This window comes from Eleutherodactylus coqui, chromosome 6 (genome assembly GCF_035609145.1).
Source record: "Eleutherodactylus coqui strain aEleCoq1 chromosome 6, aEleCoq1.hap1, whole genome shotgun sequence".
NCBI classification, from domain to species: domain Eukaryota; kingdom Metazoa; phylum Chordata; class Amphibia; order Anura; family Eleutherodactylidae; genus Eleutherodactylus; species Eleutherodactylus coqui.
Window position 1 is genome coordinate 87,858,628 of NC_089842.1, and position 24,438 is coordinate 87,883,065.

General features: G+C 45.6%; 1 protein-coding gene across 6 annotated transcripts in view; it reads right to left on the minus strand.

Moving 5' to 3' along the window:
• The window catches only part of CIC (capicua transcriptional repressor), a 107,395-nt gene that overhangs the window by 9,697 nt on the left and 73,260 nt on the right, over positions 1-24,438 (minus strand). For 5 of the 6 annotated variants that reach the window (XM_066607131.1, XM_066607134.1, XM_066607135.1 and 2 more), the window contains exons 3-15: positions 19,804-19,953; positions 19,517-19,724; positions 17,444-17,573; positions 16,904-17,086; positions 15,241-15,406; positions 14,921-15,120; positions 13,221-13,449; positions 13,050-13,147; positions 11,806-12,961; positions 9,388-9,596; positions 7,708-7,877; positions 5,727-5,911; positions 4,520-4,819 (exon numbers count right to left, since the gene is read on the minus strand). In XM_066607131.1, coding sequence (XP_066463228.1) covers positions 4,520-4,819; positions 5,727-5,911; positions 7,708-7,877; positions 9,388-9,596; positions 11,806-12,961; positions 13,050-13,147; positions 13,221-13,449; positions 14,921-15,120; positions 15,241-15,406; positions 16,904-17,086; positions 17,444-17,573; positions 19,517-19,724; positions 19,804-19,953 — 3,384 coding nt within the window. The remainder of the gene's footprint in view (positions 1-4,519; positions 4,820-5,726; positions 5,912-7,707; positions 7,878-9,387; positions 9,597-11,805; positions 12,962-13,049; positions 13,148-13,220; positions 13,450-14,920; positions 15,121-15,240; positions 15,407-16,903; positions 17,087-17,443; positions 17,574-19,516; positions 19,725-19,803; positions 19,954-24,438) is intronic. The other variant, XM_066607136.1, reaches the window with a different exon arrangement.

Below are 24,438 nucleotides of genomic sequence, written 5' to 3' on the forward strand. Positions count from 1 at the left end.
TTTTTTTCAATAGCCCCCCCGTTCGGCGCGAGACAAACCCGATGCAGGGATAAAAAAAAAAAAAAAAAAAACAGATAGTACTTACCCGAATCCCCGCGCTCCGGCGTCTTCATCTTACCTTGTGAAGACGGCCGCCGGGATCTTCACCCTCGGTGGACCGCAGGGCTTCTGTGCGGTCCATTGCCGATTCCAGCCTCCTGATTGGCTGGAATCGGCACACGTGACGGGGCGGAGCTACGAGGAGCCGCTCTCCAGCACGAGCGGCCCCATTCAGCAAAGGAGAAGACCGGACTGCGCAAGCGCGTCTATTCGGGCGATTAGACGCTGAAGATTAGACGGCACCATGGAGACGAGGACGCTAGCAACGGAACAGGTAAGTGAATAACTTCTGTATGGCTCATAATTAATGCACGATGTACATTACAAAGTGCATTAATATGGCCATACAGAAGTGCTTACCCCCACTTTGTTTCGCGGGACAACCCCTTTAAGTATGCTTTTGCATAGGCCGTACTACAAGAACTTACATTGCCTCGCTTCAGTTACAGCAGCAGTCCCAAAGCACTTAAGGAAAGAGGATTTCTGCTTCTAACATGCTACTCGTCAACTGTGTAGTTGGCTTTTACTCTCTTACAGGGGCCACAATACAAAATTGAATCCATGTTCCGGTGCCCACCAGGAACCCATGCACCATACCATCGTGTAGCACATTCATGCCTTCCTATTAACCCCTTGAGTGGGACGCCCGGAAATTTTCTGGGAGGAGCTCCACTGCCGATAGTGATATAGCCCGGAAGATTTCCGGGCTATGTATCACTATGGGAGCTGCAGAGCACAATGCTATAAGCTGTGGCAGTGTGCTCTGCCTGCACAGACCCACAGACTTTGAAAAACAGAAGGTGGGAGATATTGCCGATCTGCCAGCAATCTCCCGCTTCTGAATTCAAAACTCCTGCTTTGTTTACAGGTTGCCATAGAGACCATTGGCTTGTCAGAAACAAGCTGATGTTCTCTGTGGCAGGGAGAGCTGGTGCTTGGCTGTCAGAGGATAGCCAGGCACCAGCTCTTACTGCAGAGATCAGAAAAAACCTCCGATCTCTGCTGTGTCAACCCTTTACATGCTATGTGACTGCAGCATGTAAAGGGCTGTCAACATCGGACCCCCTGAATGTGATCAGGGGGTGCTGATGGGTCTCTGTGGAAGTCCCCTAAAGGGACAAAAGTAAAAAAATAAAAATACAATGACACATGTGGTATCCCTGCATCATAATGACCCAGAGAAGGAAGTTAGTACATTATTTAACCCCTTAATGACACGGACCCTTTTTTCCCCCATTTCTTATTTTCCTCCCCCAGTTTAAAAAATCATAACTCCTTTATTTAATCATCGACGTCGCTGTATGAGGGCTTGTTTTTTGCGGGACGAGTTGTATTTTTCAAATGGTGCTATTTAATGTACCATATAAGGTACTGAAAAACCTTTACAAAATTCAAAGTGAAGTAAAATGAAAAAAAAAATGACATTCCACCATCTTTCCGTACGTTTTGTTTCTACGGCGCACAAACTGCAACAAAAGCGACCTGATAACTTTAATCTATTGGTCAGTGCGATTACTACGATAACAACTTGTAGAGTTGTTTTTTTTTTTGCTGTAGTACTTGTATTTTTTTCAAAGACACTTAATTTTTTTAAATTATTTTCTGCTGCATCTTCTGCGCAAAATAACTTTCTCATTTTTTGCGAGATGTCCTGTAGTTTACATTAGTACCAATATGGAATATATATGACTTTTTGATCGCTTTTTATTGCATTTTTTTTCTGGGAAGCAGGGTGACTGAAAAGTGCATTTGTGGAGGGGTTTTTTTTCGGACTATGTTCACCGTGCGGGGTAAATAATGCACTACTTTGATAGATCGGACTTTTACGGATGCGGCGATACCAAATATGTATTTTTCTTTAATGAGTTAGATTTAAACTTTTATTAATTACTTTTTTTTTTAACTATTACAATTTGGTATTGGCATAATCGTACTGGCCAGTAGAATTACTTTAATACATTATTTATACTGCTCAGAGAATGCAGTGAAAGATAAAAATAAAGAACATGCCAGAATTACAGATTTTGTTAATCTTGTCACTAGAAAAAATGGAATAAAAAGTGATCAAAATTTTACATGTTCCAAAAAATTAGATAAATGAAGACTGGAGTTCATCCAGCAAAAAACAAGGCCTTCCAGAGCTCTGACAATGGAAAAATAAAATGAATATGGCGACACAAAATAACGTTATCACACTATTTATTCTGCGCGCTGAACGCCGTAAAAACGAAGTCCAAAAAACAAATGGCAGAATTTCTTTTTTCCCCCCAATCTCCCCACAAATGTTTTTACAAAAGTTATGCAATACATTATATATACCCAAAAATGATGCCATCAAAAAGTACAACTTGTCCTGCAAAAAACAAGCCCTCATATGGCCGTGTCAATGGAAAAATAAAAACGTTATGGCTCTTGGAACGCGACTGCAAAACTAGTTGAATTTAAATGATTAGATCATTTAAAAAAACCTGCCCTGGTGGGCACGACAGGGTCGTAGGAAACCCGCCACTCAAGGGGTTAAAGTACGCTATTGTTATTTCAATATAGGACACTAGTACTGAGATATAGCGCTGGATCTGGCTTTTGGACTACACCCTGTACATGTACACAAACTATATTCCTTCAAATAGGTCAAAGGAAGCAAGGATGGAAGCACCAATGTCAAAAGCAGTTAGAGAGCTTTGAGGCAACATACTGCAGGTGGGGAGAGCCGCCGGCCTCTGACTCAAGAGCTCAAGAGTCCGGGTACCTTCACACGTGTAATATCCGCATATCGGCTTCAAAATCCACTTTGTAATACTCCTTATTTGATCACTTGTGTCTCATGTCAACCTCAGTATGTTGGCTGCACGATTTGCAGTTTAACAACACGTATCAGACATTATATCTGATCACCAAATGGGGCGTCCCAGAATGTTTATGTAGCTTCTGCGCATTTTTTTTCAACATACATGCTGGTAATTTTTTTATCTATGTGCGCTGCAGGCGTTGAAGGGGTCAGCCGTCCCACTAGGGGAGGTCACCGCCATCAAACATTACTTATTTGAGAAACATACTGCATTTTTCGGCTGAAAACAGTACCCCCTTTGGTTTGAAAATAAGAGTTTGGACTAATAACCGTTAATTGCCGGGTGTTCTGTCTCCCTTTTTTGCTTAGTCAGGATTACTTTTTGTTTATTTGGCTGTATTTCTTTTTAAACTGAGCCGGTGAGGGAGTTCTTATCAAATGCTAACAACCACCTGTCTGTGAGTGAGTGGGTTACATGCGCCACCCCCTGATCACATGATGGCGATGTCATCACAGGTCCTTTATCCGTGTGCAGATTACAGACTGCATATTTGGTATTTCAGCCGCACTTCAGTAGCGCTGAGCGATTCCAGCAACCTGATTGGTTGTTGGGTACACCCCCCCCCCCTTTGGAGATGTGCACGAGTGGCCGGCCCATTAAATAAGCAGCAGCAGGGCCGTAGGAGGGTCGGCAACTAAGCCGAACCCTAAACCCTAACCCTAACCCCCCCGCTGGTCTCGTGAAGTAGCACTCATGCACATCTCCAAAGGGGGTGTGTACCCAACAACCAATCAGGTCGCTGGAATCGCTCACCACTACTGAAGTGCGGCTTAAATACCAAATATGCTTACAGACTACATCCCCTGCAAACCCCTGGGCCTCAGTTGCTATGAAATACTAACGACCACCTGTCTATAAGTGAGTGACTGTTTGAGTTACATGCAAAGATGTCACCATCATGGGATCAGTCCCTGGGGCTCTGAGCTCCGCCCCTGATCACGACAGTGACATCATCACAGGTCTTTCATCCCTGTGATCCCCCACAAACCCACGCGCCCTTAATTCCTATGGATAGAGCAGTACTGACAGTACATGCAAACATGTCACCACAGAGGGTTCAACAAATCTTTATTTACTCCTGCTTTTCCCACGTCATCCGCAACCTTTCCACACAGTCATTGCAGAAGGGCCGCGGGTCGGACGGCTTCCATTGACTTCCCATGTGCAGGCCGACGAAATGTAAAAACATGACTTGTTGGTGGGGATTTGAGAAACACCAATTTAGGCCTCCCTCACACAGCAGTGATGCAAAGCACCGCAATTTCAACTGCGGCGCTTTGCTGTGACTTCACTTTTGTTTTGGCCGCTGCTCCCTGCGTCCGACAGTGGGGCTTAGCACACCTAATCATTGAGGAGGTGCGCTAAACGCAAAAAAATAAGACAGCATTTGCGCCGCGTTTGAATGGATATCTGCTAGGCTCCATTGAAAACAATGGAAGCTTTATACTGCGATTAGTGCCGAATGTCACGCTAATTGCAGTAAGAAGTGCCTGTGTGAGGGAGGCCTTAGACTGAATAATAGCAAAAGCATCAAACCTTGTATTAAACATGAATAGAAAACACAAACTTACCGGTGACTGTTGTGACATGTGAAGAGCTCCCCCCTGTGGATAGTGCTGGTGGTGCGCTGATTATTGGTGGAGATGTGACAGCTTTAGGCAGTAAGGTGTTAGGTGCAGTGGGTACAACACCTGTGCTTGCCACAGTGTACACCAGGTTTTGTGCAGAAGGAGTAGCTGGCACAGCCAGTGTACTGGATCCAACTGAGGGATATATCGCTGTTAAGACCTGGCTACTGCTGCTCGGGGGTACAGGAGGCGTGGAGGCAGGAGACACTCCTACATGACCGGGGGCAAGAATTTGGCTTTGTCCTGGGATATTACATATAAAGAAGTATAAAAAGGAAACAGTTAGCATTAGCAAAATTCTCAGACATCATAGGCAGCATGCAGGGGTCCTGCACCCCAATATATGCCTTTAACCATTTCCAATCCAATTTGTATCCTGGTTTTCCTAGGGGGCTTACTATTTTTCTGCCGTTATACAACAGCGCTATATGCTGGCTAAAGCCAGTACTGCATGAGGTGACACGTTGGATAGGCTCCGACAGCAGAGAGGCTGCCAATATACAGTAAGTGAACCCCGACGGATGCCTTTCAACATCGGAGCTGTACAGCCTTAAATCATAATGTCTTCAGAGGTCAGACAGTGGATTGGAAAGGGTTAAAGCTACACTCACACGTAGCAACATTTCCACAGCTCATTTCTGTGCGGATCCACAGCAAAATTTGCATCAACATCTGCATGATACATGTGGATTTTGACAGGGATTTCCCTTTATTTGAAGAGCTGCAATCATCGCTGATGATCTTCAGCCTATATTGACATGCTGCAGATTAGGTCAATTCCGCTGTGGATTTTTTCCTCATCAAGTAGGTGGGATTTGCTAAAATCTCCATATAAGACTTGTACTGTAAATGCTGCTTATTTTGCATAAAGAATCATCTGGATAGCAGAAACAGTATACAGCACCCCAAACTTTGGCTCCTAAAGCCAAAGGAGCTGTCCAAGATTAGAAAGAGAGGCTGATTTTTCTTCTCTAGCAACAGCGCCACATTCATCTATGAGCTGCGCCTGGTATTACAGCTCAAAAAAACACATTCAACTGTGATACCAGATACAAGTTAAGACAGAAGTAGTGCAGTTTCTGCAAGCAGACCCTGAGCAGTGTCGGTGCCACGCATTAGCACTATAGAATAAGATGAACCTTTATCTTACCAGCTAGCAGCGGCTGTACGATGGTCTGACCGCTGGGACTTATGGTGGTGAAGCCAAGAGCCATGGAGCCAGCTGCAAGTGTAGTCTGTACACAAGGGGCAGTGCCGGGTGTAGCAACCTGGGAGTGCGAGCTGGTAGTCACCAGAGGTAGTGTGGGGCCGGCCGCGGAGGGCACGTAAGCGATCCTGACCAAGAGAGAAGGAGTTTTAGTTACAAAGCAGGACTAGTGGTATTCTTTTATTTAAGCCAATGGGTTTCTATACTCTGCTGTACCAGGGAACAAACCAATTAACAAATAGGGACATCAAGGGGGTCTAAGTGTCTGAGCCCCTCCAAATGTTACATTCCGAAATCTCAGAACAAAAATTGGAGAACCCCTTTTTAGTGTTTTAAACCCCTTAACGATACAAGACCTCTATGTGCATTTAGGTTTTGTATGGAGGGGGATTGGGAGCTGACCCTGCTATACACAACACAGGTGGCGGTTGTTTCTAAGAGCTGACACCCGCCGGCAACAGACACAGTCAGTGTTAACGCTGATCGTGGCTGTTAACCCTGTAAATGCCATTGTTAGTTCTGACAGCATTATTTAAATCCCTTGACAGGTTGTTCGGGGCCCTGAATGGTACCTGCAGTATAATGTAATAATTTGGTATAACCTTATACTGTAGGAGCGATCAAACAATTGCAAGTTCAAGTCCCCTATGGGGACTAAAAGACAGTGTAAAATTTAGTTTTATTATTCCAAATATAAAAGATATTAAAAGTTTTTAAAAACAACAAAAAACCCTTTTCCAGCAGAATGCCCACAGTTTGGCCGCACCGAATTCTGCTGGAAAAGCGCGGTTCGGCCGCTGACATTCCGCTGCGGCTTTCTCTCCCAATAGAGAGTCGCAAGGCCACAGCGGAAAGAAGAAAAAAAACAAACAAAAAAAAAAAAAAACATGCTGCATCTTTGGATTCCGCGACGCAACGCTGGTTCCGCCCCGCTTTGCTGCGACGGATTGGCCGCCCCGTGTGGACAAGAATTTTGCAATAGCTGGCTAATCCCAGGATTAGCGGCAGCAGGCAGATTCTGCAAGGAAATTCGGCGGCAAATCCGCCCCCTGTGACCATAGCCTAAGAGGTTAAAGCAGTTTTCAGAGACTCAATTATTGATCAACCACTCAGGACCCCCACGTTCAATTGCTTGAGGAGGCCGCATTGCTTGGTTGAGTACTGCAGCCTCTTCATAGTATACCAGGCACAGCGCCATACATTTTGTAGCGACAATGCCTGGCATAACAGTACAATCCCATGCACCTGAATGGGACCGAGCTTCTCTCAGACGACAGACGAATGAACATGATGCCATTGGCCTGCGAAGAGGCCATAGCACTTCCCTGAGCGCAGTCTCTTCAAACAGCTGATCAGCAGGGGTCCCTAGTGGTGAACACCCACCGAGCAGACAGTGATGACCTAGCCTAGGAGGAGACCATTAGTAGAGATGAGTGAGCATACTCGCTAAGGGCCATTACTCGAGCAAGCATTGTCCTTAGCGAGTACCTGCCCGCTCGGAAGAAAAGATTTGGGTGCCTGCGCGGGTGACAGGTGAGTTGCGGTAGTGAGCAGGGGCCGAGAGAGGGAGAGAGAGATCTCCCCTCCGTTCCTCCCCGCCGGCACCCGAATCTTTTCTTCCGAGCGGGCAGGTACTCGCTAAGGAGACAATGCTCGCTCGAGTAATTGCCCTTAGCAATCATTAGTATTGGAGCTCCAGAAAACCCCTTTAAAAGGGGCCGTCCACTTTAGAAGATCTTTCCCCTTATGTCTAAATAGCGTATATGAATAGAATAAAGAATGCAGAAAACAATGACACTCCCTCTGGAGGGCGCAGCATAGATTCTAGTGATTCCATTAGCCACCATGTCCCTTCTTTGCCTGCATCAATTGGGAAATGGCCTTGACCAAGGTGCTATACAAAACGCAGAGAACATGTGTTTACCGAGTAGAAGGTAAAATGACTTTTTGCGGTTGAGAAGTTGCTGCCACAACAGTCGCAGTTGCCATGGTGACAGGAATAGCACTCTGGAGTGTTGAATTAACTGGGGGCACTAAGGCACTCTGGGATGGAGCTGGCGGTTGCACCACGGGCATTGGAGTGATCTGAATAATCTGCAAAGCAAAAGGATAATGAGATAAGGAGAGGAGACCGTAAAAAGAAACAGATCAAAGTAAATAATCAGAATGAAAGAAGCGATAATTTGAGAAATCTGAAATACAAATACAAAAGACTCAATAAGGGGTAAAAGGGATTAGAAGAAAACTAAAATTAAAGCTTTTGTTTGAGGTTGTGTGCTCTGCCGATTTCTGAAAACACAGGAAATCTCTAGGTAGAGCCTTGCCAGGAACTTTCTGCTCAAGGACACCACCATAGAATTACAGTTCTCAACGCTCCTTGGGGGGCGCGCACTGCACCCCTCTCTCTAAACAGGAAGTGACAATGAGAGCGGTCAGCCAGGACAAGAAAGGAGAGCAAGTGAACAAGCCAATTTAATCACATAGTCTTGTAAGTTAACCCCCAGTTATACAGTTATATACGTCCTAACTGCAAATGCCACATGCACTTAGGATGTATATAGACAGTGGGTGTATTGGGTATCTTTGACAGCCGGGAGACGCCCGCAACAGCCACAATCGAAGCTAACACTGATCACAGTCGTCTGGGTGTCACAAGAGGCCCCCAGAGCTGCCATGATTGTCTGACTATTGAAATGTGCCTGTAGCACATCTCTAATAGGGGGCCTGTTAAAATACAGTATAATGCAATACCATAGTATTGCATTACACCACTCCAAGAATGAATCTGTAAAATATTAAAAGCCAAATCCCCTTTTTTCCCCCAGTCGTCACATCAAAATAAAAAAAATAAAAAAAGTATGCATTCAGAATATTATATGATATAAATAAATTACATTTTTTTTGGTATAATTTTGATGCGATGGCTGGGGGGAAAAAAGGCGGTTTGGCTTTTAATAATTTCGTAATAATTAAGTCTTTATTTTACTTATTTATTTTTTGAATGGTGTAATGCAATACTATGGTATTGCATTAAATTGTATTTTATCAGGCTCCCTATTAGAGACGTGCTACAGATATTGCTGTGTCCGTAATTAAAATATCACCTTATAAAAATTCCGCACAGTAAACGCAGTTATAAAAAAATAGAATAAAATAACAATTTTTTAAAAATAACGATTAGCCTTGGTAAACAGGTAGTCGTTCATCTATTTTTAAAAAAAGCCTGTTTACTGTGAATGGAGGAAGGCGGACCAGAGTGATACTCATCCGGCTCCACCTCCATTCACAGTGTGAAAGCACAGGAGTGATTAGCACTGTGACGGCTGTTGGGCGCTTCTACACCCCATTGTCGTCCAGTGTAAAAGGACCCTATTGTGACTTTTTATTTTAAGCCTGCCTCTAACATAGTACAGAGAATTCTGAAGTGTCAGACACGTATGAAAAGACCACATACGCCAAGTCTAATCTTGGCCCACCACTGATTTCCAGCATGATACAGGACATCTATTTGGCACTGCTCAGAGATTTAGCTTGGTAAGTTGTGCAGGTTTCTGCTAACAGAAGGCTGAGCTGCGCCAGGAGCCTCTTTGAGAGTGCTGCTCACCTTATTGGTGGGTTGGGCACCGTTCTGCACAGGGAAAGGAGAGGTGACTAGTGGTAACTGTGTTGTCGGACCAGTTCGAACAGTCACATGAGGGGTGGTCACAGGAACAAGCATCTTGCCCTGAACCGGAGTACTGGGGGACAGGATTCCTGGACCGGACAGCAGCTGGGTACAACTTCCTGGTGAGGAGGCTGGAGAAACCGACTGGGCTATGAATAAGGAGAGACACAATTAGGATAGAGAAGAGGCACAAATCATTTCTCTACAACATTTATATGTGGATAACGTATTTCAGTCTTTTACCCAAAATCAAGATCAACAGTGTGTCCCCCGTACTATAAAAGGCATCTCTAATTGTATCAGGTCTTCCACGCAGAATGGGAAGATGGTAGGCTACTTATTTCAGATTTCCCTTTAATTGGGGTCTTTAAAACCCATGGCCCTAAAGGCATGGTTACTGCTCTGTATACCTATTTGCTAGGACTTAAACTAACCTTAGGCTGTATTCACATGGGCTAGGCCCATATAGGTCAGTGAAAAAACAACAGTTTTCGCACATGTAAAAAAATTAAAATAAAAAAAAAATTGTTTTTTTTTCTCTGCTCTTCCTGGTTCATCTTTTCATGTGATCCCCGTAGTAACCTGCATTAAAACGCATCACACTCGCATGGCATGTAATTTTAATGCGTTTTTTTTTTAATGCTCCCATAGAAAATAATGGGCGATTCTTGAAGAAGAATCACAAAAATAGGACATGCAGCATTTTTTTAAACTTAGACCATCAGTCAAAGAGAAAACTTGATTATGTGAACTAACCCAGTTCAAAAGAATGGATTCTTTTCCCATGCAAGCTCTTTCCATCTCGGAATCTGACAGAACTCGCACAGGAAAAAAAATCAACCATGGCAATGAAGTAACACTCTAATAATACCTTAGAACCTCATTTGCACGTTCCCCCTTTCAGTGGGTAACATATGGATACATAGGAGCTGCATAACTCCTACTAGGTTTTTAGGATGGGCAGGCTATCTCACTCAAGATGCCACAGATGTCATACCTCATATGCCAATTTTTGGCACATGGTGTGGACTTGCCCCACTATCAGGGCTTTTGGCAACAGTTTTTTTTTATTCCTGAAAAATGTCTGCTAGGAGGTTTGCAGGACTTATAGTCACGCCGGTTTATGTTTTATGGTAGTTCGATGGATGGGTGACAGTCCTCCCACTATTACTCAGTAGATCTCTCTGGTGGATAGAGTCATGCCATATGAAAACAGAAGTTTCAATAATAGGAAATGCCCACTAAAATTAATAAAGGTGCGATATGCATCGTATTCGTTACCCTACACTATATGTAGCGAATGTCATAAGGGCCAGTTATTGGTGCATTAAGCCGCTTACGTCAGCATTAGGCCTCTTTCATACGGGCGACGCGATATCTCTGCGAGAAAAATCGCATTGGAGGTCCGTGCGATATAGCTGCGTTTTCTCACAGCGACGCTGCGATTTAGTGGCACTACAACGTCCCGCGACTTTATAGCACCACCTGCGAGGGTTTTTAGGGGGAAGGGGGATGGAGGAGGCTTAAAATATAAGCCCTACCCCGGAAACAAGATCTAGCTGCAGTAAAAAAAAAAAACACACACAAAAAAAAAAACACATTATTTAAGACGACCTTTTATCTCCGGTGCGGGTCTCCTCTGCACCTCCGGCACTAGTCTTTAGTCTTTTACCACCCCCTCCTGGATGCGAGGATCAAAATCCCAGCCTCCAGGAAGGGCTGGCTGCGACTGGTTTGTCAAGCACTAGCTCCGATTGGCTAAGCCACAGCGCTTGTGAACCAATCACAACCAGCCCTTCCTGCAGGCGGGGCTTTTGATTCTTCAATCCAGGAAGGGCTGGCAGAAGACTTCAAGCAAATCTGCCGGAGCTTCAGGGGAGAAGACAGCGCCTCTTAGGTGATTGTTTTTTAGGTTTTTTTCTGCAGCTAGGGCTTTGACCGTAGGATTTCTTACTGTCAAAGTTGCATTGCACTGCACGAAAAACACGTTTTTGTGCGATGCAACAGAGAGGAAGGCTCGCTCCATAGGAAAACATGGGCTACAAAACCTTGCAAGTCGTGTGCATATCGCGAAACATGCGAGGTTTTTGTCTCGCAATGTTGCATGCTACAAAACATCACAAATGTGAAGGAACACATAGAAAAGCATGGGCTTCACATACATGCGATTTGAAGCATTGTCGCAACGCGAAAACAAGTTTTGTACCCTGTGTGAAAGAGGCCTTATAAATGCTAGTTTACCTATGCGCGCTGCCTACCTCTACCACCTTGTTTTTTGTGATATGTATTTGTAATGCTAGAATGTTGTGAAATATGAAAATAAAAATGCAAGGGGGCAGGACTGCCATAGTGACTTACCTTTGCCAGCTGCTGAGATAATACCCAGTGATGGGCTGGCAGCAGGACCAGGTTGTACAATTGGAACAGCTTGAGGGGTGGCAATCACCTTAGCGTTTCCAGGTGGAAGAGTGAACTGGATACCCCCTGGCAACTGCTGTGGTATTGTGGGTAATATGTATTGTACTTGAGTGATACCTCCCCGCTTGCCCGACGCCGCAGGAAGCAATTGCTGTGACTGAAGGATTCCTAGGGGCATAGCTCCATTAGGACTACCAGCAGGACTCTGAGTGATAAACTGCAGAGCAGTGACTGGAGCAGGTCCGGTTCCGTTTCCAGAAGTGGGAGCGGGCTGTCCATAACTAGGCGTCCCTACCAGAAGGTTAGTCACTAGCCCACCAGCTGTTTTTCCCTGTGGAAGTGGAGAAGAGGCTGGAGACGTCAGTTGCTGCACTGGTTTCCTGTCATGGGCATATACCACGCCAATGCCCACAGGAGAACCAGGTATTCGTCCATCACATAATTCACTGTTGCTGCTGCTCCTGCTCACCGGCAATGGCTTGCTTGCTATGGGCACCGGAGTGCTGCTAATCGGTTTCACCACGTTAGTCACAACTGTGGAAGCCGGTTTAAAGCCCGGGGGAAAGACTCCAAGTCCTTGTGGCCCAGAAACTAGAACAGTTCCTACCGTGGGCACAACAGAGCGGCTCTCTGGGATTCCCCGCTGGAAATCATAGGACCTGGGCGCTGAAGAATACACAGTGCTTGAGAGGTTTGGTGAAGGTAAGCTAGGCAGAACAAGAGTCGGAGGTGCACTTGAAGAGATGACGGACTGCGTGGTGTACTGACTAACAGGAGGGGCGGCCTCTGCTACCACCTTTTGCCCCCCACTTTCTAAGCTGCGCTTCCTCTTGTAGCTGGCTGCAGGGTCCACCATGGTGAAACGCACTTCTGGTGGTCTTTTCGCTTGGTGCTGACTAGGCTGACGAGGAGGAGGTTTGGCTGGAGGAAGTGGAGGATAACCACGAGGGAAAGCGGCTTGTGGGTGATCACTGGGCTTAGGCGACTGAACCATATGGACAGGTCTTTCAGATTTCAAGTCATCAGAGGAAATTGGAAAGTTTCCAGAAAGGGAGGAGGAACGAATAACTGGCGAGAAGACCCCTTGTGCTGCACCCTAGGGGAAACGGCAAGGACAGTGTTAAATTGTTGCAATGACCATATAAAAAGCTAAGTTTTCTGGGAATATATTTTTTGCAATTCACCTTGCCTTCCGTCTCATCTCCAGAAACATTATCACTGTCGCTGTCTGTGACTCGTTCCTTACATTTCAGGTCTATGTCTGCACAGCCAAATCCATCATCTGCCGGGGAGGAGATTTATTAGGAACAGATTGAGCTAGTAATGCAAGAGAGCAGCCGAAGGCATGAACTTACCGATCACGTCGTCATCCCCTTCTTCTTCACAGATGACCATCCTCTCCTCATCGCTGGTCATATCTTCGCTGGCGGTGCGCGGAGGGCGGTAAGGTCCCGGAAGGGTTGGACAGGCACGGGACGTTGGGCAAGCAGAACTCTCACTGTGTGTAGGCATTGGGAATGCCGTGGGCTCTGGGCCGCCGAATGCTGCCTTCTGATTGGAATATGGAGAACGACTTGAGCACATCTGTGAACAATCGTTATTGTTGCAGTATATCACTACATGTATGGACCTAGAATCAGCTTAAAGGCCATGCCCATTTTCACAAACACATACATATGTATTTTTTTTTTATTCTTTCAATGCATATAAAATGAAAAATGAAGCAACTTTGTAACGGATCTTGATGTATATGTCCTACTGGTTGTTTCTACAGCTACTATGCAGACTGTCCCCATAGTAGCAGAGCAAACAAGCTTCCGAGAGTACTTCTACACTGAGCGATTTATCATTCGCTTGAGAGAATGACGAGTTAGCTTGTTTATACAGGCAGATAAAGCGTGCGCTCGCAAATCGTTCCCATTCACTGTACCAGTAAATGTTAATGAGTAAACAATCGCTGTTTACACGCATCGATGTGCAAACGAGCCAATTATGATTTTTATGCCTGCATAAAATGAACAAGGAGCGAATGAATTCTCGTTTGTCGCTTATTCATTGGCCGCATTTACACTGAATGGTTATCGTACAGATTTGAATAATAATGGTTCTGATAAGCGACTTATTATATAGTGGAAACCCATGAAATGGAAATCCTCCACAGAACTGAAGTTACATTTTAACACGGACTTTCTGACTGACATCACATACTAGAGGACAGAGTACGAAGTATCCGTGATCATGAAAAAGTATTAACCTTTACTGGTCCAGACAGCTTACATGATGTGCAGCGGTAAAAGGGATTCTTTACTGTACCAGCAGAAAAACCTTAACAACTGCCTTCATCATTCCCCTTACATTGGGATCCCACTGATCCCAAGAACAGGGGTCCTGTGTCCCCCTCTCCTCACTGCAGGCTCACTACCTTTTCTGCATTAAGGAGGAGACTGAATGGAGTTGTGTTAGTGAATGCATGGTGACGTTCAATTCATTTTCCATGGGATTGTTGGAAATTTTTCTATTTGCCCCATTGAAGTGAATGAAGCGGCCACCACGCAAAATCATTCAATCCGATGTCACTGCGGTGGTTGCAGCAAACCTGCAGTGACAAGAGGGGACATGGGACCCCCATTCTTGAGATGGGTGGGGGTCTCAGTGATGAGAGCCCCATTGATTTAGACTTATCTATTCTACGGATAGGCGATAAAAGCAAATTGTGGAAAAAAACCCTTTTAAAATGGGTTGTCACAGAGCACTCATTACCCTAGCGATGTAAATTATGCCAGCAATGTCTGATCTGAAGGCAATAAGCTACTATGACCCCCTCCTCAAAAATTAGACATTGATGGCATATCCGAGCACCAGTTCATCAGTGCCAAATATGGAGACAACCCCTCTGCAACAAGTTGTATGTCCACTTTAACGCATTGCTTCCTGTTCTGGTTTTGTTCACACTTAAGTACATAAAGCTTCATATCTTCAGGTTTCTGGGCCTGGAAGAGGAACTTTCCACAAGCGTTCATCATTTATGGGTTTCTCCGTTATTTCAGCTGTATACCTGCTTCAGTTCCTGCAGAGCCTGGCTGTCCTCCCGATGCTCAATGCTCTGCACAGCACTATGGGAGAATGCTCGGGGTCGAGGAAGTTGGGTTGTAGCAGTAGAGGAAATGGGTAGGCGATCTCCAGTTGCCATACTAGATGATGGAGCCCCGTGCTTGGATTCTAGCAGCAAACCAGATGGAGCAATGTCTGACGAAACTTAAAAACAGAGAAAGGATTTAAGATGATACTGAAACCCAAATCACAAGTTACCAATACACACAAGGAAAAACTGCAGTGGTAGCTCCCCTTATAGGACTATTAGGGGACTTGTCTCACCTCCTGCGGCAGCCGTGGTGCCAGTCTCAGACATACTCCTCTCCCTCATCTCTTTGGGCACACCCCAGGGACCTGGCATAACTTGCTTCACATCAGAGTTGGACTTCTTACGGTCCTTGTTGCACCACTTCCAGTCAGGGTGCGCCTTGAAATGTGCTTCTTTCACCTGGCATTAAGGATTAGGGCAAGGATACCCGTCATTACTTAGTTATAAAAAAGGTGGGTCAATGAAGGTCTTCATGCTAATTCACTTCTATGGCATGTTCATTAGGTAATATAAAACTGACCACTAGGAGCTCCACCAATCCTAAAAACAAACGGTGTTCTTTACAGGCAGAAAACCCCTATAGAGGCTTATTCCCAGCTTGTAAAGAGATGGAATATCACTAGGATATGACATTTTATGACTCAATCGAGTATTGCCCTTAGCGAGTACCTGCCCGCTCGGAAGAAAAGATTCGGCTGCCAGCGGCGGGCGGGGAGCTGCGGGGGAGAGCGGGGAGGAACAGAGGGGAGATCTCTCTCTCCCCCCCTGCTCGCTCGAGCAATTGTCCTTAGCAAGTATGCTCGCTCATCTCTAGTAGGGATCCAACTTCTAGGACCCCACTTCTCCTGAGAATGAATGAGATGCATATGCTAAAAGAGCTTAATTCTCAGGAAAGGTGGAGATCCTAAAGGTCGGACCACCCTCCATCATAAGCCGATGGCATCCCCTAGCAGGATATGTATAGCTGAACACTTTTTCCCCCAACAGAAAAATCAGACATCAGCGCTGCCATATATCTGAAATGAGGCAACCCCTTCAATTTTCTATGATCTTCATATTTTACCACCCTTGCCCAATTTAGTACCCTCTCCAACTTACTATCTGAATATGTAAATTACTCCACAATGAAAAAACATCTTGATACCATCAAATGTTGGTACAATCAGGGATTGGGCAGTGGGCAGTACCAAGGCTTTCAATTTGGCAAAAAGGCCATGTAATTACAATGTACAAATATATGAATTGAAAGTACAAAGAGCGTTCTGATCCGTTCACATCTAGACTTGTAACAATAAAAAGGCATCCTCTAAGGTCGCCTGCACACAAACGGGTCAGATTCTACATGTGGGAGCCCACAGCGCAATCCAAACCTGTCATTTCGTATTCTCTTCTGTACTGCTGATGGTCCGCATGGTTCGCCATTGGACACGTGCAGAACAGAACGTCAAATGCAGAAGGATCACCAGTCAGACGGCTTTCATTAACTTCAATGGAAGCTGTCCGTGCGTAATCCGCACAAAAATAGAGCATGCTGCTCTTCGCTTGTGTGAGTGTGTACATGCAGATGCTCTATTGGCTTGAATTGGTGTGGATCGTCCACGCGTGAGACGATCACGGATTCTGCAATTCAAACCCAGTCGTGTGCAGGGGGCCTTAGGGCCCTTTTACATGGAATGATTATCATTCAGTTAATCGCTGGATTGTGCAAAACTGAATGAATTGTTCAATGTAAACATATAATATGGAACAACTGACATTCACTGTACGCTAATGTTTGCCCTCCTCGGGTTCAACACAGTTGGATTATAGGTTAAACTTGATGGACCTCTGTCTTTCTTTAACCTTATTAATTTATAACCTCATCACACTAATTATCAGTTCATCCTGTATTTGTACCTGGAAAGCCAGGTCATGGTACTTCTGCTTCTCCTTGGTCCCCAGAGCGTACCACCACTCGCCCAAGATCTTGCTGACTGTGCGGTTGTCTTGATTTGGATGACGCTGGTGCACCAGGGCTCGGTGACGTTTACTGAATATCATGAAGGCATTCATGGGACGGCGAATATGATCTTTCTCCCTCTGTGTAAAGGCAAAAGACAAGTCAATAGATATTTTAGACAATAATGTAATAACTACAGGATGTGCCACAAAATGCCTGATCGGTGCAGGTTCAAGAGACGGGAAATTGCAGCTCCAGAATAGGGCCCTCTGCCCCTTCCTGGTAAGACAGTCATCACATCCAGGTTGAAAATGGAGAAGTGGCTGTGCATGTCTGCAGCTTTCACTTCTATGGGAGTCACGGAAACAGCCGAGTACCGTGTGAATATGCCATAAATAACTAATGTGAAAATACGTCTTTAATACAGGTGGTATTTAATAGGACCTTATCCCAAGATGCATCTACTATCTGAAATTATAAAAATTTTCCCAAAATACCTTGTTAGGGCTTCGCCCATCCTTCTCAGAGGAAGAGTCTCGCTCTTTAGGGAGGGCACTGAGGGACTGTGTCCTGCGTTTCCCAGAATGCAACTGCAGTGGAATATCAGAGGGACCAATAGTAAAGAACCTGCAGGACAAAAAGAGTTTTACTAAGCTAAAGGCACACGAATTCTGGCTTAATTTGCACAAATATAACTGTTGCACATGCCATGTACCACACCCATTGTGTTTTAGACACTTGCTGCACCTCACTTGACAAGGGGGGGATGGCTTAGTGGGAAAGAGGCAAGTAATACTACTTTCCCCCCCCCCCCCCCCCCCCAAGCATAAACCACATATGTAAACAATAGTAAAATTAAATCTTCTTAGGCCTCATGTCCATGGACAAATCGGATTCCGCATGTGGACAGGCCATGGATCGGACGGTCTCCATTGACTTCAATAGATGCCACCCACGCTGGATCTGCGCTGCAATGGAGCATGCTGCAATTTGTTTTCCCGACCAAAAGGTCAACAAAACAAATCTGCATGCTTTCAATTCAGCTGCGGACGCCCATGTTTCCCTGTGGGCGACTTGATGCGCGAACTCGGCAAATCAAACCCGCTCATGGACATTTGGTCTTATTGTTAAAATTCAGCTCTGATTTTACACCACCGGTCGGACATGTGTACAAGCTGTCCTCGTGACTACATGATGTTCCCTCACTATAGAAACAAAGTCACTGATTGTATACTGTTTACACAGCAATTTACTGAGAAACAAAAGTAGAATTCTGATAAGTTAAAATTCCTTTAGTCTGGCATCTGGTAATCTGACACTTGCTTCTAGCACTGTAACATAATGATAATCAATCAAAAGATGTCGCCGAAGCGTTGTGTCGTTTACAGCGCAAGATGATCGCTCAAGATGAGTGATCATCTTGCGCTGTGAGCGGAGGATGCAGAAGACAAGCGGGATATCCCCGCTTGTCTTCTGCATCCAGATGTTTTCTGCACGGAGAGCCCGGCTGTTATACAGCCGAGCGCTCCATGCCAGGTATGGAGAACAGAGCTGGACCGCTCTGTTCGTCATACCCAGCCTGTCATCAGGGAGCGGGATACAGCTTAAAGGGGTTGTCTCTCGGCAGCAAGTGGGGTTATACACTTCTGTATGGCCATATTAATGCACTTTGTAATAATATACATCGTGCATTAAATATGAGCCATACAGAAGTTATTCACTTACCTGCTCCGTTGCTGGCGTCCCCGTCTCCATGGATCCGTCTAATTCTGATGTCTTCTGGCGTTTTTAGACGCGCTTGCGCAGTCTGTGCTTCTGCCTGGTGAATGGGGCCGCTCGTGCCGGAGAGCTGGTCTGCGCGTCGTCATCGTAGCTCCGCCCCGTCACGGGTGCCGATTCCAGCCAATCAGGAGGCTGGAATCGGCAATGGACTGCACAGAGCCCACGGTGCACCATGGGAGAAGACCCGCGGTGCACCATGGGGAAAAAAACCGCAGTGCATCCCTGGGAAAGGACCGGCGGCCATCTTAGGGAGAAGATTTTTATAACTTCATATTTCGTCAGATCGGTGAGTAGCAAGCGGTTTAAAAACCGCTTTAAATTGCTATTTTATGCCAGGGGGGTGACAGGGGGAATTGGGTAAGGTAAAATGTTGATGTTTGCCGCGAGACAACCCCTTTAAACAATAATATCAGCTGTATCCCGCTGTGAATCACTGATAAGGCTCATCGTCGTCTTTCAGTGAAAGACAGCGATGAGCGACAGCTTAACGAAATCTGCACGATGGGCGAACACTTACACAGAACGATTATCGCTCAAAAGACGGCTTTTGAGCAAATTTTGAGCAAACATCGTTGTGTCTAAATGGGCCTTTAGGTGGCATTATAAATGTAGTCTGGAATAGAGGAGCGACAGCATAGCTCAGTGCTATAGATGTCTGCCCTGTCAGTAATGTACTAGGTGTAGAACCAAGTGGCCAGCATTACCTGTTTTGCATCAATGATGGAGAAACCCACGCCTGTGCCCTCCCCTTCCCAGACAGACAAGACATATTACATGGCCACACTCACGGGTCATCATGGTCACTCTCGGTCTCACTATCAACCCGCCGGTCCCCCGTAGTCACTTGTGTTGTAACCTCCTGGTGCTGGGACTGTCTTGAAGGTTCCTCATTAGGTAGCTGGGGCGTTGTATCGGTCAGGGTAACTCCGCACCGCTCATCTTCACTACTTGGCACGGGCACAGCCACATTTGCCACTGATGCAGATTCAGGGGGCTCTAAGGAGCAAAGTAAAAGTTAACATTTGCTATAAGTCACACCAATACACTAACCCAGTACAGTGTGTATAAGACATACCTTTACTCTGGCTGGCGGCCCCGCGGTGATTAACAGGCTGCTGCCCCTCAGTGGGCTGGACGGAAGAGTCTGGTTGGCTCGGAGCCAAAAATGGGACCAGCGAATGCCAAGGAAAAACCGCAACAGACCGTGGCTCCACATTAGTCCAGACTAAAAGAAGGGCAAACATGTAATCAGTGCAACATAGTAATAGAATATTGTGTAATACATTGTGATAATTTTCTTTAGGGAGGGACGTAAAAGTTCCCAAGATTACAAAATGTTGGTAAATATGTTCTATTGCAGTATGCCAGGCGTCAAGACGACAACCGCCGATTGTCACCCATCTTTTAACACCTCCCTCGCCTGCCTGTGTAAGGGTCAGTCCTCATTATAGATCCGGTACGCTTCTCATGAACAACATACAGGTCTGTCACCGAAAAGATGCTACAGAGGTGACCACAGCAGTGGATTTAAAGGGAAAGGTGGATACATGTCATCATCGTTAAAAAGCAATATGCATCCCATGTCTCACTGGTAAAGCCTCTTCTTAAAGGGCCAGTCTGGTGAAAGGTTTTTCTTCATTCATTATGTAACTATCCCTTTAGTATATATTAAGTTGGCTAGTATTACCGTATTTATCGGAGACCTCTTCCTCCGGTGGGTCATGTTGTGATCTCATTCATTTATTTGGCTTTATGTTCTCTCAACCAGCATAACCCGTCTGACAGATCCTACCACACAAGCTTTTTAGAGGGGGCCAAATAAACTCCCACCACAGTTACTGCTAATTAAGGGCTCCTAAAGTTTTAATGATATAGTTGATAGTTCAGCCTGCTGACTGTATACTTCTAGTGAATAGACAGAGTAATGATAATCACGCTATCCTCCCAGCAGGCAGAGATGGTAAAGACTATCTGCTCATGTGATGTTGTGCTGATGTACTATGAGATTGATAGCACAGAACAGTGAAAGACAAAGCAAGGAGAAATCTCAGCATCATTATGGTGCTTCATAAGTATCAGACAGGAGGCTGCACTGCATGGAAGTGACTGCACTATACAGAGATGATGTCCAAAGTATGACAGGTGAGGGGAGCAAGGATGCAAAAATGCGTTTTCTCCAGAGCTGCTCTTTAGGCCCCCTGTTTACGGGTGAGGCGGAATATCGCTAGTGATATTCCACCACCGGGGAGCAAACGGACAGGCTCACAGCAGAGAATCACGGCATGCTGTGATCGGAGTCCTGCAAACGGAGAGAATCGCTAGGATTCTGTGCTCGTGTACAGGGGGCTTCGCTTTCCATACCAGTGCTATGGAGAGCATGCACTGCGTTACTCACGGACGGATTATCGCAGCGAGTAACAATGCAAGATCGTCCGTGGACAGGAGCCCTTAATTTAGCAATTTAATTCACTGACCGGAAACTGTGATCTTGATGACAATTAATTGAAAACACAAACGTGGATTTGAAAAAAAATAAAAAGTAGCAGAACTTTTCACCATCCACTTAATTTCTATGACATCCATGGGATGGGGAGGTGGACCCCTGCAGTAACAAGCCCACCAGCTCTAGTAGGGCAGGGAGCACACCCTAGATTCAGGAAGGTCTCCTTTGTTCTCGTTCCTGTTTTCTCAGACTTGCTGTGACCTCAGAGTGGCCACAAACACAATGCGAGAGGAGAGGGAGGAGAACACATCAGTCGCAGAGCAAGAGATGGATTTAAAGGGGGCCTCTAGTTTTCTATCAGTTCCACCACTATAGCAATGACGGTTATACTTTGGTCCCGAGTTCTCATCTCAGCTGGTCGAGGGGAGGGGGAAGGGGTGGATTAATTATCTACAAGTCATAAATTAGATGAAACACATGCATACCTCACCCCTCCAACATTCTGTACCCGGCAATCACATTTACTGTATACTAGGACCTCAGACGAAGTCCAATAGTCTGGCACAGGCAGAACCATGCACAAGTGTGGGATGGGACTCCTGGGTGGTGGGCTACAAGTTAGCGGTGGATAAGAGATCGAACCGCGCTTGCCCCACTACAAAAAAAAAAGGAAGGGCTCTACAGAGAGACGAGCCAACTGATGCTGAATGCAGAGACAGGGGGTTCACTTAAGCCAGAAATGTGCTGTCATCCAGCTTTCCAAAGACCCTGAAAGGTATATCAGTCAGCATTATGTAGTTTCAGTCACCCACTTGCCCACTGCTGTGCCTGTGTGTCTGCTATTCTAACCATGAATCAGGAGGCTCAGGCTGAACCCCTTTACAATCTCGCATTATTTCCTTTCTCACCATCCCTGTTTACAGCCCATCATCACTAGAGATTACAGCACTGCAGACTTGAAAGGCTTTATAAGTAAAGTGGAATGACTGCGTATCGATAAGACGGTAACGTCTGCGGCGCGTTTATAAACGAACCATCCCGGAGCGCCGGATCCATCATACAGTCCAAGTTCCACTGAGGTAAAAAAACCTATCAGGACAAACACTGGAGACACGGACATGGCCCGCGTTCTGTAACCGTCCAACATTCTATACTTTGTGTTACAATTTCGTCTAGTCAATATCTCCGCTTGCTGTCAAATGGAAAAAAAGGACTTTATCCGGAACTTATCTTATCCACACCGAATGGCTTCAGACAACATTTGAGACACACATTTACCCCACGTGGGCACTGCCAAGACTGTGTGGAGTCTGTACCGCACGCTCTGCCAACATAAGATGACAGCAGCACACACAAGCTGTCTACTGCACTCCGCGCCAGCACACGGAGTATCTGAGGCACGACCGAGTATCTGCAGAGCTGCTCAACCCCTAGAGACAGGCGACTGATGGCAGACAATGAGCACGTGGGCCATCTAGTCAGCCCTCAGGATAGATCGAGGCTCATGCCAGGCAGCTTCAATTCATTTATTGTTGGTTTACCAACCCCGTCTGCTGGGAGTTTGTTCCAAGCATCTACTACTCTTTCAGTAACATAATATTTCCTGGCACTACTTGTGATCTTCCCCCAACTAATCTCAGATTGTAGCTCCTCGCTATTGGCTTTGGTTTCTTAGTAACAACTCTTCCCTCCTGAACCTCATTTATACCTTTAAGGAGTAACACATGTACGAGTGGGGTTAGGGTTTAAAAAAAAATTAATTCACAAGCAAAAAAAAGTAAGAAACTATATATAATGTTATTACAGAATAAGGCCGAATGCACACAGCAGGTCCGGGTTCCAACAGCGGACTCCGGCCCCGACTGTGGCAAGCAACCCTGAGTACCAGTTGTCTTTCTTTTTCTGTACTGCGGATGGTCTGGCCGTCGCACATGCGCAGTACAGGATTTTCCACGCCGACGCTAGGCATTTATGCGGGTACCCGCAGCCAATCTGGAATTGACATTCTGGATAGGCTGTGGATCGGAGGGCTTCCATTGACTTCAATGGAAGCTGTCTGTGTAGAGCCTGCACAGAAATAGAGCATGCTACAATTTTTCATCTGTGAGCGGAAACCACAATTGGTTTCTGCTCATGTGCATGAAGAATCACTTTTGCATAGCATGTTATGGGCAGTATTTGCTGCAAAATCCGTAGGCGGACGTCCGCTCTGGATTCCGCAATGCAAATCCGCCTGGGTGCATGGGGCTTAATGCCTTTTTCTGCACGTATCAGCCACTTCTTCCCTTATCAGACTCTCTGAAATTACTGATGGAATCTGTAAAGAGCCCCAACATTGAGGGGATATGGGGGGGGGGGGGGGGGGGTTACAGCTGAAGGCTATGAAGGAGTAGCTAAGTAGGTAGCAGCTAAAAAGTGAAACGCACAGGGAAGCACTGCTGCAGCTTCTAGTAAGTGTTTTATCTCACCCTAGTGCTGGATTCACAATTACACTGCTGTATAATGTCCTCCATGCTGCTGCCGCCTCTGGGAACGGGGGAGCAGGAGGGGTACATTGTATCAAATGTCATAGCAGCTCAGGGAAAATGGGCAAATAGAAATTGCAAAAACCATAGAGCAACAGAATAGGAAAACTGCTAAAAAGCATGATGAACGAGATAGAATTGTCCACATGATGGCTTAGTCTGAAAAGTCACTTGGAAGTTTAGCCACGCAATAATTTATATAGCCTAAAGGGAAAAATGTTAAGTTCAAGTCGCTCCTGATTAGAAAAAACACGTTGCTTACTACCAGAAACAGCATCACACCTATCTACTGGCTGTGTCTGCGGCTCAGGCTATGTTCACAGCTGCAGCAGCGACTCCGTTCCAGGCCGCCAGTGGAGAACAGACAAAACATTTTCCAAACAAAATAGTGTAGCATGCTGTACTATTTTATTCAGGAAAATGCTGGACCTCATTATAGACAATGGGGTCCATTCAGCCTCTACGTGATTCCATCATAAGACACATCAATAGTTGATTGCCAGGGGTCTTGAGCGACAGACCTCCACCAATCAGCTGATCTCACCCCCCTGCCCCCCACCCACTGCAGCAGGCCAGATGTTGACAGCTCCCACCACAGTAATAAAAAGTTATAGCTCCCAATGATTTCAAGGTACTACAAAGGGTTAAATGCCTGAAATACCCTTTTTAAGTGTAATTTTCATCAACAAATCTATAAGCTCTCTATGTAGAACAGTACCAAAGGCTTTACTGAAATCCATAC